This window comes from Lagopus leucura, unplaced genomic scaffold (assembly GCF_019238085.1).
Source record: "Lagopus leucura isolate 7727_CA_CO unplaced genomic scaffold, USGS_WTPT01 Super-Scaffold_100012, whole genome shotgun sequence".
Classification (NCBI taxonomy): Eukaryota; Metazoa; Chordata; class Aves; order Galliformes; family Phasianidae; genus Lagopus; species Lagopus leucura.
Window position 1 is genome coordinate 16,994,391 of NW_024962267.1, and position 13,483 is coordinate 17,007,873.

The 13,483-nt window shown below is 43.4% G+C and overlaps 1 protein-coding gene across 1 annotated transcript; it reads right to left on the reverse strand.

Annotated features, from left to right (window-relative positions):
- Positions 1–373: 373 nt before the first annotated feature.
- ACADL (acyl-CoA dehydrogenase long chain) lies at positions 374–12,842 on the reverse strand. Its single transcript, XM_042874842.1, has 11 exons — positions 12,736–12,842; positions 11,800–11,961; positions 10,098–10,235; positions 9,519–9,683; positions 8,502–8,568; positions 7,330–7,494; positions 6,596–6,697; positions 5,271–5,384; positions 3,752–3,879; positions 1,528–1,614; positions 374–968 (listed from the first exon to the last, which is right to left on the reverse strand). Exons 1-11 carry the CDS (start codon positions 12,807–12,809, stop codon positions 875–877), a joined length of 1,296 nt encoding a protein of 431 aa, XP_042730776.1. The 5' UTR covers positions 12,810–12,842; the 3' UTR covers positions 374–874.
- Positions 12,843–13,483: the final 641 nt, after the last annotated feature.

Sequence of the window (13,483 nt, forward strand, 5' to 3'; positions counted from 1 at the left end):
CGGGGCGGGGTCTGCCCGCCGCCGAGGGGCGGGACGTGGCCAATCTGCCGCTCCCGGGGGCGGGGCCGGGCCGACCGCCATTGGCGGGGATGCGGGGACGACCCGCCCGCCGTGCGCGCCCTCGTGCCGGCCGAGCCGCGCCGTGCTGACGGGGACGCGCCGCTCTCCGCCGAGCGATCGCCGACGGAAAACTGAGGGAAGAAAGCTCCCGCCCGGCACTTTCGCTCACCGAGCGGCTCTAAGCCGGGCCCCGCGCAGCCCCCGCCTGGAAAAGCACCTCGGTCAGTCCTCGACGGGAAGCGCAGCGCCCAGGCGCCCCCACGGAGCCGTCCCGCGCCTCCCCGGCACCGAGGTGTTAAGTGACACAGCCGAGTACACAGAAATCCTTTATTACATTTGTCCAAAACGCCAATTACAGTAAGGCACAGACGTGAAGCACATATCGCCCTCCCCACAGTGGTGACAGCAGTCAGCAGCCGTGTATGGACAGTGACAAGGTCCCGGCCTCCCCCCTCACACTGGCTTCTGCTCCCACTTATCCATCACAAAGTGGCTTCTGTGGGAGGCAAGATTTAATCCCAAACAGCAAAGGGTACAGTCAACATAAGAGCATTTGGTTACCCATAACACTCCTTTCACTAACAGGTCATGGGAATAGTCATCCAAATAGATTTAATGAACTTTCAATTTAAACATTAGAAATCCTCCTTAGGAGCACCCTCGTTGCTAACAATTCACTTAAGCAGGCTTCTCTCCCTTGAAAGAGTATGATATACTACATCCGTCTCCTTTACTTACATTCTGATGTCTGATTTTATGTCCTGTATTACAATAAAAGTGCTCAGGAAGGTTCTCCGGGCAGCCAGCACCTGCCCTAGTTGTCACTGACAATTTCTCTGGCAATCAGCTCCTTCATAATCTCATTGGTGCCACCATAGATGGGCTGAACACGGGCATCCACAAAAGCTCTGAGGGGAAGAAAAAGGAAAGATTCAATGAAGGATTCCTCAGCGTATGTGTACCACCAAAACAGCGGGTGCTCATTTTCTTCACACCAGCCGTAAACACTTATTTTAAAGCAACCTTTCATGCTCTTTAAATACAGATAAATTTAGAACAGAACTAAACCTATCAGTTTAAAAAATGAACTCCAAAGATCTGCTTATGACAACTGCCCGGCAATCCTGTTCTGTTTTTGTGACTTCTATTTATTTTAAAAAAGGATTCGTTTTGGTAAATAAGAAGCTCTACCTCTGTTATTGTGGCAACTAAATACAGTAAAAGAAAAAATTAAGTCATCTTAGATTGGAAATAGATGATCTCTGAGGTCGCTTCCAGCTCCAGCCATTCTATATACCACGAACAATTAAAGACATCTGTACAGATGACTGCCTTTCAATAAACACGACGAGAAAAGGAACAGTCAATCAGTACTAACACAAAACAACTGACAAGCCGATGTAAGAAGGGCTGCATTTTATTTGGCTAGCAATCCTTCACCAGTCAGGTCTGAAACGGTGCACTTACTTTGCAATCGGATACTCCCACATGTACCCCGAGCCGCCGTGCAGTTGCACACACTGAGTCGCCACGCTGTTTTGGAGATCAGACGCCCTTAAATGGTCAAGAAGAAATTTGTTTTTAGAAGGGTGCATGCTATGAAAAATTAACAGATACAGATAAGCTAGCAAGACTAAAATACATCATGATGGGTTTTTTTTCCACAATCTAAAGCATTGACCATTCAAATACTTCAATTGGGAGAGACTTTTCTTCCTCCATGTTGAAAAATATGTTGAATTGAAAAGCATTAAGATTTGTTCTCCATGTGAAAGAGCTCTCAGAGAACGGAAGCTTTCGAAACAGAGAACCCTGCTTACCTTCCTCACCAGCTGAAAAACTTCTTTTGTGAAGCATGTTGGTACATCCTTCTTATCAAACCCTTCTCTTCCAGGCTCTTTGAATACAACCATCATCAGGGAATACTTCATTTTCCTCAAAATATTTTATGGCTTTCAATTCTCAAAAATACTTTAATTCCACTGCAAACTACTCATTTATTCTATGATTAAACTTCTTTTTTTTTTCTTAAGCATTCAGTTTTATGAATCATCCCTCTAGAAGATGACTGATAACATGTCATTTGAAGTTGATGTCCTGCATCTCAGCCTCTGGAAAGCTACACACTTCATGCTATTTCAATCAAGAAAAATCAGACAAAAGAACACATAGGATTTTTAACTGCACTGAAAGTTCAAGCAGAAGCAATGTGGAAAAAAAAAAAAAAAAAAAAAAAAGCACAAAAACCCCAACAAAACAGAACCTTCAGAGTGGCAACAGAAGATGATGACCATTTAAGTCAACTGCTTTTCATGAAAGAGCGCAAGAGTCCCTTATTCCATGTTGGGCTCCCTGTTAAATTCGTAGTTTAGGGTATCAATGTTAAATATGCAACAGTGAGTTACTTCAACCTCAAACAGACTTTTGGAGTTAGCTGTACAATATACTCGGTCATCACAAAGTGAAGAGCACAGATCTTTCACAAGCTATCAGGAGGTAGACAGTGACACTACATTCTGAAGTCACCACACCTCTAACTCAAGTCACTGACTGCGCAACAGGTTATAAGCAAAACAAATAGGAAACTGTCTTCTAAAACATTACAGTTCTGCATTCAGGTACCTTCTAAACCATCTAGGTTTAGAAGGGATTCATGGAACAGAGCCACAGGAACGCTTTTAGGAACGGGGAAATCCACAACAAACTGTGGTACTAATGTTCGGGTGGGTGGGGGGAGTTTCAAATTCCTTGCTTTGGAAAACCTTTTGAGGAAGTAAGCCTACATCTGAGCTGGCACGCAAGCTGTTTCCTCCTCCTCAGAGCTGAATGCCTCCGCTTACGTACCTGGTACTTCTAGGTAAGCAGTGCCAGAAACAGCATTCAAACAAAATCCTTCCTTTCGTTGTAAAGATTCTCACCGAATTCCCTCAGCATGTTCTACATATTATCTCAGCATTTATTTCTCAAAGTTTAGAATCCAAAAAACCTCTGTCTTCCCTAAGCTATTTCTTAATGTCTGGCATATTTTTTTCTACTATCTTTGCGAGCAGAACAAACTCCACAGATTACAAATTCCTGTGACACATCTCTTGGATGCTTTCAGTCATCCAGATTTCCCTGGTTAAGCCCCAGTTAACAGATAACTCCACCAAGTGTGGGGGGAGAACAGAGGAGGAGTTCTGGCCAATAAAGGAATGAACTGTTTAGTCTCAATTACAGCAATAGCTGTAGCCAACTATTTCTTCCCAAAACCAAATAGCTTCAAAAAGTGGCTGGGCCAAACAGCTATTAAAGCTAAATAATGTTAACTAAAAGGTATTCTAGATCCTTGTGATTAAATACATATATATTATTTTTTTATTATTATAGCAAAAACTGCTTTTTCCAAATACCTATGAAATGCTCACTTGTATTTGAAGCTGATCTGATTATTAATGGAAGCCTATTTTAAAAGCGTGCTACTACTTTGAAACTGATCTTTTAACCAGCACTGGTTTTCAAAACAGCTAAGGCCACTGTTGACTGCTCCACTGAAGTTAAAGCTAAAGGCCTCTCTTAGAAACCAACAACATTGTTATTAATCAGTCAGTAATTTTATCTTTTGTTTAAATCTGAGCAGTTCAATGCTTTTATTACTAGACTCCTGTCAAGATCATATAAGTAACACTTCCAAATTACTTTAACCACATACCAGTACTTTGCCATAGAAGCCGTGGGGGAGTCCAGGCGTTTTTCTGAGTGCAGCTCCAAACAGTTGTCCAAAAAAGCTCGGCCCACACAAATGTTCGTCTTCATTTCTGCCAACTTGTGCTGCACCGTCTTATTTTGGAAGCGGGCAGAGGAAGCAGAGTAAAGAAAGAGCAGAAGTAGAACTGTTTTTAAGCTGTGTTTGAAGTTAGCACAACTAAATAAATTAGGCAAGGCAGGTCTAATTAGAAAGGATTTTTGATTACATGCACATTCAAGTGCGACAAGGAAACTGAAAAGGTATGCAGGGATGGAGGGTTTTTTCCCAAAAATACTGTACTTTATTAATATTATTGGCCTCCTGGTGTTTGGGAACGGGTTATCCTAAAGAACAATATTATTTTGGAGGTCTCTGCACAGTGAACTACCACAGTTAGAGAGCATTCCATACCTACATAAATAAACTTAAAATACTCTTTTTGTTCTATAGCTGCTCACTGGACATATTACATTCGCTGTTTCTACATGTTAAGTTCAAAAAGAAATAAAGATCATAGCTCCTGGATACCTAACATTCTACCTCCTAAAGAGCTCAATTCTGCTGCTACTCAGAACAATTCAAGATTCAATTTTGACAAAGGAACTCTCAAAAGAAAAAACCAAAATATTCCAATTCCAGTTATTTCTGAAGCGTATCAGAATCAAAAAGCTAACATCCTGTAATGTACACAGGCAATTCCTATCCTATAAATCAAACATACAGGTGCTTGGTGGTTTCAGACCTAAAAGATTATGTGGTTTTCAGGAAAATTGTAATAGCAAATGTTTCTTTCCATGTTACTGTGCTTTATGACAGCAATTAGGTAGAGTAGGCATGCCTCAAAATACAATTTAACCACTACTATCAGGGGAAGTCATATTTACAAAGAACAATCCAACAGTTTTACAATGCAATCACTTGCATACCCATCTACCTGGTAGGTGAGGAATCTCATTACAATACCCATAAAGCTGGACATAAACACCTTTGCAGCTATTCAAGCAGCAAGGTCACTGCTTGGGGACCATCACAGCATCAGACCCATAAAGATCATGCTGTTGCAGTGCATTACAGGGAGATGGATGACATGACTTCACACACACCATGCTCCTCTGCAGTCTACAGGACCTCAAGTAGATACAGAAATGCAAGCAGTGTAAATATACTATGATTAGTGACTTCTGATGGTAAAATGCAAGCCTACGAGTGATCAGCACAAAGCCAGTAGTTTCTGCCTGTGTATTTTCCTTCCAAAAGCATTACTGCTGTAGGATTCCTTATCGTTAAAATACAAGCATTGTCATTTGTGGCTTTGGAAAACAATGGGAATGAGGAGAAACAGCAGCCACAGGGCAACAGCGAAGCCTCCACAAGCAGTCCTTCACTAAAGTCCAGTGACTTCTTGCTTGACATTACACATACACAAACGCACATCAATTCCTCTGCTTGCATCTGCTTTACAGGTCTCCCTGTTCAAGCTCACCTGTAAATGTGCAATTGTCTTCCCAAAAGCTTTTCTTTGCCTCACGTAATTCCTTGTTTCCTCAAACATGAATTCACAGCCGGCGAGAGCCATATCAGCAATCAGCAGTCTTTCCTTTAGAAACACAGAATCCAGTAGTCAGTCCTACACTTCTGATCATTAGATGCACATATGCAAATACACAATTGGGAAACAGATGTTCAGTATTGCTCATTAAGGGAGGGAGGCAGAAGTCGCTCCAGAGATCAAACCAGACATACTGCATTACTGAAATTAGAGACTAGGCCAAACGTTTCAGTGTCCAAAGCCCATTTTTAAGGCTTTTCGGTGGAACATCATCCCAGTAAAAGATACCTGTCAACCACAGGACTCTTACTGACTGAAAGCTTAACATCGAAATCTGTTTCATTAGCAGTCTGCACTGCTCAGTTTAAAAAAAAAATAAACTAAATCCTACATTTAATAATTTCAGTAGGATACTTCTTAAAGAAGAAAACCTACATAAGGACACAGGCTGTTTTTCTTCCCTTTCTTCAACAAAATGTGTTGATAAACAAAGTACAGAACGATTGCTTTTAGCACTGTTAAAATATCTCATGCATCCCATTGAACCTGCTTGCAATTGCATTTGTTTCTTTAAAGCAGCAGCAGATTTCCTTTAATCAGGTTTCTTATTTTTTCACATTTACTCACAGCCTAAAATTAAATAAACATGATCTCTACCAGATGATGCAGTCAGAGTTTGGACAAAGCACAGTCAGGTTTTGGAAAAAACACATTGCCCCTTTTTCCTCCCAGTTCATTCCAAAGCTTCAGCAAGTCAATCTTTGTTGTTTTCACTAGCAAGGTATCTGGGTAACTTATTTATTTACTTTGCTTTATGGATAAGGAAATAATTTCTTACATCTTGAATACACTTCTACAAGTAGAAAAGCTAAGACAGCAGTGTTTGCTTTTTCCTTTGAAGAGAATGCCAAATGCAGAGTCTTCCAAGCTGAATGTCGTCTGCTAAGAGAAATGGTTCCACGGTAGAAGTATACAAAAAAAACCCCTGATGTATTCTTTAAACTAAGCTCAGGTTCTTCAATAGCTGGGTTGCTGACTTTGAGATAGTGAGAAGTCAACACTGTTACCAATGCCAAAAGAATTTGGGTTTTGAGCACCAGAAACAGCAGACTTGAGGTAAAAAGCAGAAGTATCAACTCAGAGCTACCCTGAGGCACGTGTGGCTCCCCGAGATCCACCACCTCCAACACTCTTGCAGTGATAAAAAATTACGTGTCCGTGTTCTTCCCAGAGTCAGCAAGCATTCTCACTGCTCTTACCTGAGGGAGCTCTGCCATCAAATAATAGAAGCCTTTGTTCTCTTTCCCAAGCAAGGCGCTTGCTGGCAACCGCACATCTTCAAAAAACAGCTCTGCCGTGTCCTAAGAACATTTTAAAGGACAGTTGATAGTCTGACATTCTCACCTCTGCATTCCACTTTTTTCCCCCATTTTGTTCATTTTGTCATGTTAAGTCATAGAGTCATTTAGGTTGGAAGGGTCCTTCTGAGGTTGTCCATCCCCCCAAAGATGGACAAAGCACTCAAAGCACCGGCAGCAGCTGAAGGTCTTGTCCGGTTTCACTTCCTGATGCTTCCAAGCAGGAGGCCCTACAACTGCTCTGAGCCCCTGGTTCCAGCATCGCATCACTCTTATGGTGGTTTTTCTTACTAACCAACTTAAGAGTTTCCTCAATTTAACTTGTGTCCCGTGCCACCCTTCACCTGTGCTGCTCTATTTCTACAGGTAGCTGAAGACAGAAATACAATCCCATTCTTCCAAGCTTTCTCAGAGTGAAGGAATCCAGCTGCCAGCTTCTCCTTGCACATCAAGTACTTCAGACTTCCAAATGGGAACTCAATATACACACTTGGTATGTATAATTTTTATGCTCTAGGGCTTAAGTATTAAGATAATGTAACGGTTTCATTTTTTCTTTATTAGGCTAGTGCCAGGCATTGAGCAATTTAGACTTCCTCAAAGTCTACTATGTATTACAGGTCACATGAACTTACTTGAGCTTTCAGGCCCATTTTTTGCAGCTTGCGTCCTTTGGTGAAACCTTTTGTTCCATTTTCTACCAGAAAAAGGCTGATTCCATGAGCAGGAGATCGAGCCTCTCGGTTTGTAACAGTAACCACAATCACCACGTCACACATCCAACCATTAGTGATGAAAGTCTGTAAAAACAAACCAACAAAAACCAACACAGCTTGGAATACTGCAACAAGCGAGGTGGATAGAAATTAGAAGAGATCATCAAGCAGTACAAAGAAAACCATCAGCGTGTGGATGCTCTCACAGGTAAACTGAAAGGCAAGGTTTAAGTGTCCAGAAGCATTTTAGTAATTCAGGAAGTCTAAAGTGCTGTCTAAGAGGAAATTACATAATTTGAGAGGCATTGTGTGGTGACAATTGTGAAGTGAAAGAATGCACAGACCTTTTTTCTTTTGTCTGCCCCCTGCCAAAGAAGGAAGGAGCTTTCAGGTGTAGACATCAAATGAAAAAAGGTTCTCTTGTGTAATAAACTAGCAAGGTATAAAATGCAAAACCACTGATGGCCTCTACTAACAACTGCTTAAGAGAGTTCTGCAGAATGATACATCCACTTGTCAAAATGACTCATCCTACCACCACCAAAACAAATAAGCAATATCTCCTGCTTGACTTCAACCACACATAATGAGCAAATATATTCACACAGATCTGTATGTACAAATTTACTTGTACACACTAACTCTGCAATAGCTTGAAAGCATACACACAGCATCTAATGCCATTCTCCTGATACGAGCTTCTGAACAGATTCCACAGCCTGCACTGCAGCACCTTTTCCAGGCCACAGGAAGTTTAACATTGGTAGCATGCATACTTCAGTGTTCAACCTCAGCAATAAGAAACAACACAGGTTCTGCTTATACAATATAGGACTTCTTCCAGTGCAAGTAAAAAGAAAGTCTTTAGATAAGATTATTTAAGTACTATAAAAAGAACCTGGTTCCCATGAATGGCCAAAACCAGAAGTAGAGTAAGTCTATATAAAAAAAATAAATAATAATAACTGGTAAAACAAGAAAAAAAGAGAGATAGGAAGGACAAGTGGGAGACACTGATTCTGGTATGCATCCCTCCCTGAGTGCCTCCAGCTCCAAAAGGCTATGAGTGACGTACACGTCTGTTTGCTTACCTTACTCCCATTAAGAATCCAGTCACTTCCATCTTTTTTTGCATAAGTCCGTACTCCTTGCAAGTCACTAGAATGGAATTCAAAAGACCCTTCAAGGAACTGTTCCAGATGCTGTAATTTGTATCTTGAGCGCTACCCAACAGAAAGTAGACTTCACACCATGGAGACATGCAGTCAGTGAAAACGCACAGGAGGATAATAGTATACAGTAAAATGGTTTTCAGTAACACAGAAACCAAAAGCCTGCTGCAGAAAGAAATGATAAACGTGTGCAATCATACGCGAGCATGAGGTCCCACTTGAACGGATCTGCCTGTGGGAGGGTGGTGTGATGAAGCACTGATAGCACAAGTCAGCATCCCCTTAGGCTGATATGCTTTAGAAGGCAAACGTCAGACAAAACGTTTTCTGAACATGCTCAGTCTTAATGAGGAGGCTCTGCAAAAATACATGGCCAAAATCCACTCTCTGGAAGCACGACACCAAAAGGTTTTGCTCTTCACCTGTTCCTCTCTGTTGTGGAAACTGGCCAGATCACCTGTGTCTACTCAAAATATGTGCTGTCTGTCCTTCAACAATGACAGTAAAGGAGCAACATTTATCTGTTTGAAAGGAGTCAGAGGGGAAAACAACAACAAAAAAAACCCAGCATTTTGTTCCACAACAAAAATTAATATTAAAGAAGTAAAGCCATCTTTACCGACGTAACTTTCTCCTCATTACATTTCATATTAATTCACGGGATGAGCAGGTTATTAACCATAAGCTCAATCCATAAAAGGAAATACATAGCATATTTGCCCATTGTGAGACAATAAAGAAACAAATTTTGAGCAAATATCTTGAATTGGCAAAGCTGTACCAGAGTGATCTGCAAGTCTGAGGCCTTCCCCAGTCTAGGATATTGACTAGTTATTAGGATGTCCACGTAACCAGGATGCTCATGAATTTCTTTCACTGAGAAATCAGTAGACAGCAAATAAGATTATGACCATCTGTCTTTATTTTTTAGCTTACCTGCCAGCCCCAGGCTCTGTCATGGCAATAGCACCAATGCACTTGCCTGCAGCCATCTGAGGAATAAAGCGTTTGATCTGTTCTTCAGTGCCGTAATTTGCAATGTAGGGCATGACTATATCAGAATGAAGACTAAATCCTGGGCCAGTACAGTTGACGTACATCCTGGGGAGTGGGAAAAAGCAAATCAGCTCAGGCAGAAACACTACAGAAATTTCAACATTGAACTTTCACACCTTTGCAATGCAGATCCAGTGCTGGAAGCAAGCCCTACAGCACAGATGTCTCGGACATAAGGTGAACTTGTAGCACTTGCACTGTTATTTACAGAATGTATTTTCACAGCCAAATTACTGTGTAACCTACCAGACTAATCAAAATGCTTCCCTCAACTACAGTAGAGCATGATGACATTTATTACTTAATCACCTGAGAGGCATAAAGCTGAAGATTTACACGTTTTAACTACTGATGCCAATTTCTGTAAGCAATGAAGAAATCTTATGAAAAACAAAACAAACAAACAAACAGTCTATTGATAACTTGAATTAAACTCTTCCTGAAGTGCCTGGTACTTACTGCTCCTCCCAGAGCACAGCTGAGGAGAGAATATCCGCTCCAATGCCTCCATGTTTCTCTGCAATAGCAACACCCAGCAAACCTTGCTGTCCAGCTTTTTCCCAGAGCTCTCTGCTCACCTGGCCATCCTTCTCCCATCTGCAAACAGCATAAGAAAAGAGATATCCATTAAATTCTCCACGTGCTACCTCTCATTTTTCATGGCTGCTGCTTCATGCTAGAGGGCCCACAGGAAGTTTTCAGTGCCTGGTAGAGAGGCTTTCAGACTCAGCAGCACACAACACAGCATACAGGGTGCTGACACAACTACGTTTCCCAGCTAAGAATTGATGGCTTAATAACAGGTTTTCCATTCTTCACAAATGCCACTGGCATTACACAGATACCAACTATATAACACATCTGAACCCTGGCTTCCAACACATAAACCTGATGACTCCTTATGACTTGTTACGAAAGGCTGTGCTGTGTCTTGGTCTGAGCACCAGAGCAGGATCTAGGAGGTTTAGCCACAACCATCTGGATAATCACAAGTAGATCCTCACCTTCCCGACATTCCATTTTCCCATAAAATGGGTATAAAGTATCAATTTCTGAAAGATTTTGATTCTTACCAATGAGAAATGCTTTTCAAGAAAAAAAAGCACCGATACATTAGAAACCTTGATATCAAGTACAAAAACATATAAAATAATATATATTAAAAAAAAAAATCAGTCCTTTTTCACTTAGTACTGTACCTTGGTAAACTACTGCTGAAGTAAGGCGGTTTTAAGTTTGTGAATAGACAGCTAAGGCTTGTCTGCTGATAGTTTGCAAACTGTAAGAATCACTTGTTCCCTAACAAATAGTACCCTGAGTTCACCAACACAGCAGAAAGTCGAGTGGCCATTAATGGCCATTTTTTAATAATATGATTGACAAATTGTTCAGAAAGACTCCTCAGATGCACTGGTTTGCAGCAGAGCTATACCACAGCGCTTTATCCACAGCTAATAATGCTTCTTGTCACACTCGCATTAAGTTTACTCCCAGAGTTTCTGCTCCTGCACTGGAAATCTTAACCAGTGTTGTCTAAAGACCACCTTTGGGGGGGGGTTTTGCCCCCTACTTTCAGGGTCACTGCTGTCTCGATCACAAAAACATTTTCTCTTCATGCTCATCCATGTTTACTGATGCCACACGCTGGCCCAGCCAACTGGTACACTATGCCTGAAGCCTATTTGTTTATTTGAAAGCTGTGAGAACAGAATGGTTCATAGGTCTCTGCAGTGAAGCAAGAACCCAAGTCCAGCTTGTCTCAGTCACCTGAAGAAACAGTTGTGTCACCAAACAGGATCATAATTAACCTGGAGCAGACACAACACCTGATTGCAAAGCCATACCAGAAGCCTTCCTAAAAAAAAGACAAAGGAAAATATACCCCCTCCACTTCAATGGGAGAGTGCACAAGCAGGGAAACACTGGCTGCAACTCTGTGAACTGCACTTGATCTGCTCACAAGCGGGCAACGAAGGCGCCAGCTCAGAGCGATCTGTGAATTTTGCTGAATTTTATAGGCAGATCTGTTTCAATCGAGTCCTGTTAACGAAAACAAATGCCTTGTTTATCATGTCATAGTGAATAATACCTGACAATGCTTATTTTGGGGTGGGGAAAAGCAAATTATCTCGAAAACCAGAACATTTAAAAGGCATCTCACTCTGTATGAAAAGGCAGCACTTCTTCCTGAAAGAACTTCCTGGCACTCTCCCTGAAGATATCGTGGTCCGACGAGAAGATCCTCCGGGTGCCGATGTCAGTCAGACGCTTAGCAGAAGAAGGCTCCAGGCGCTTCGTGCCATGCTGCTCGGTTGGAGCAGGGCTGAGAAAGAGAAGCAAACATCTACTTGGACGCAGGCACAGCCTATTTCACAGCCCTTTGAAAAGGAAGGAAACACCTGCCTAGCAAACGTGGATTATTTATAAAGCTACTTTTGGCTCTACTGAGCTACATCTAAGGCTGCCGTTGTTCGAGCAGGGCGCAGGGCCCGCTGGGCACGCAGCAGAAGGCCGCTGCTCTCCCAGCACCCCACGCTGGCACTGTCCAAGGGTGGCACAAGGGCACCCGGGCCCTACAACCCCTTGGTGCAGCAGAGCGGACAAGGACAGACCCCGCTGTCACCTGCTGTCAACACGGGACTCCACTCCCTGTGTATGGCCAGGAAGTGGGGCAAAGGGCAGCCCGCAGTCTGCAAGGCAATGGCTGAACCTCCGGGCCCAGCGTGCCGGGGGGGACCCGAGCAAGCAGGGGTGCAGATGTATGCAGATGTATGCACACATACATGTGTGTGATCATGCGTTTCTATTCAGGCCTGCAGCCTTCCTGTCACACAAACATATATATGCATATACATGAATGTATTTATGCACATGCACGCAGCACTTCCGCACACCCACACAGATACATAGGAAATACATCCCTATATATATGTACCCCGCAATCAGCCCCACCAACACACCCACGTCAAGCCAAACGCGCAGCCAGCAGCCCCTCAGCGCAGCCCCTCAGCGCCGCCCTGCAGCCCTGCAGCCCGCAGCCCCTCAGCCCCTCAGTGCCGCCCCGTTCCCCTCGCGCCTCCGCCGCGCGCCCGCCGACCTGGGCTGGGAGGAGAAAGCCCTCCGGCCGGCGGTCCGCAGGAGCCCAGGCAAGCGAAGCAGGCGCGCCGCCATCTTGCGTCGGGGTGTGGCGGGGGGGCAGTGCGGGGACGGAGAGCGGCGCGGGCTGCGCGAGTTGATCCCCTGCGCGGGGATGGCGCCGGTTCCCTCGCTGTGTTGTAAAAAAAAGAAGCGTTTCTGTTTCCCGGAGTGCGGCACGCAATCCCCACCGGTATGATTAAGGTCTGAATTCCTCCTAATCCATCCTGTTTACAACGGGATTATGATCAAAGTATTTGCATTTTTCCTTGAACGCGGTTTGGAAATCGCGTGGAAAGCAATCCTTTCGGCTGGCCGCAGGGCGAGCGCGGCTGAAGCCCTGCCGAAAAAGCAAATGGCGTCAAGTAATGGTCATCACGATGAGGTTGTTACTACAATTCAGGTGTTTCTGTAGTCTGAACCTGTAGTAAAGTTAACAAGAATTCCCCCTTTTTGGGTCAGAAATGCCGCACCTCCACCGTAGGCCGGCAGATGGCAGCAGAGGCACGGCTATGTTGGTGGGCCTGCCTACACGGGGACATCCGTGCCTGCCTGATGTCAGCCAAGTGTGACGCAGGTTGTCCCAGGCTTCACCTGTCCCTGAGGTCAGGAAATGCCTCGGTGGCAGTTTGATATTTTTCACAGCGTGTTTTTCTAGTGGGGAAAAAGGGCGGTTGTAAAAAAACCGGGACGTTAAGAACAATGTGTTG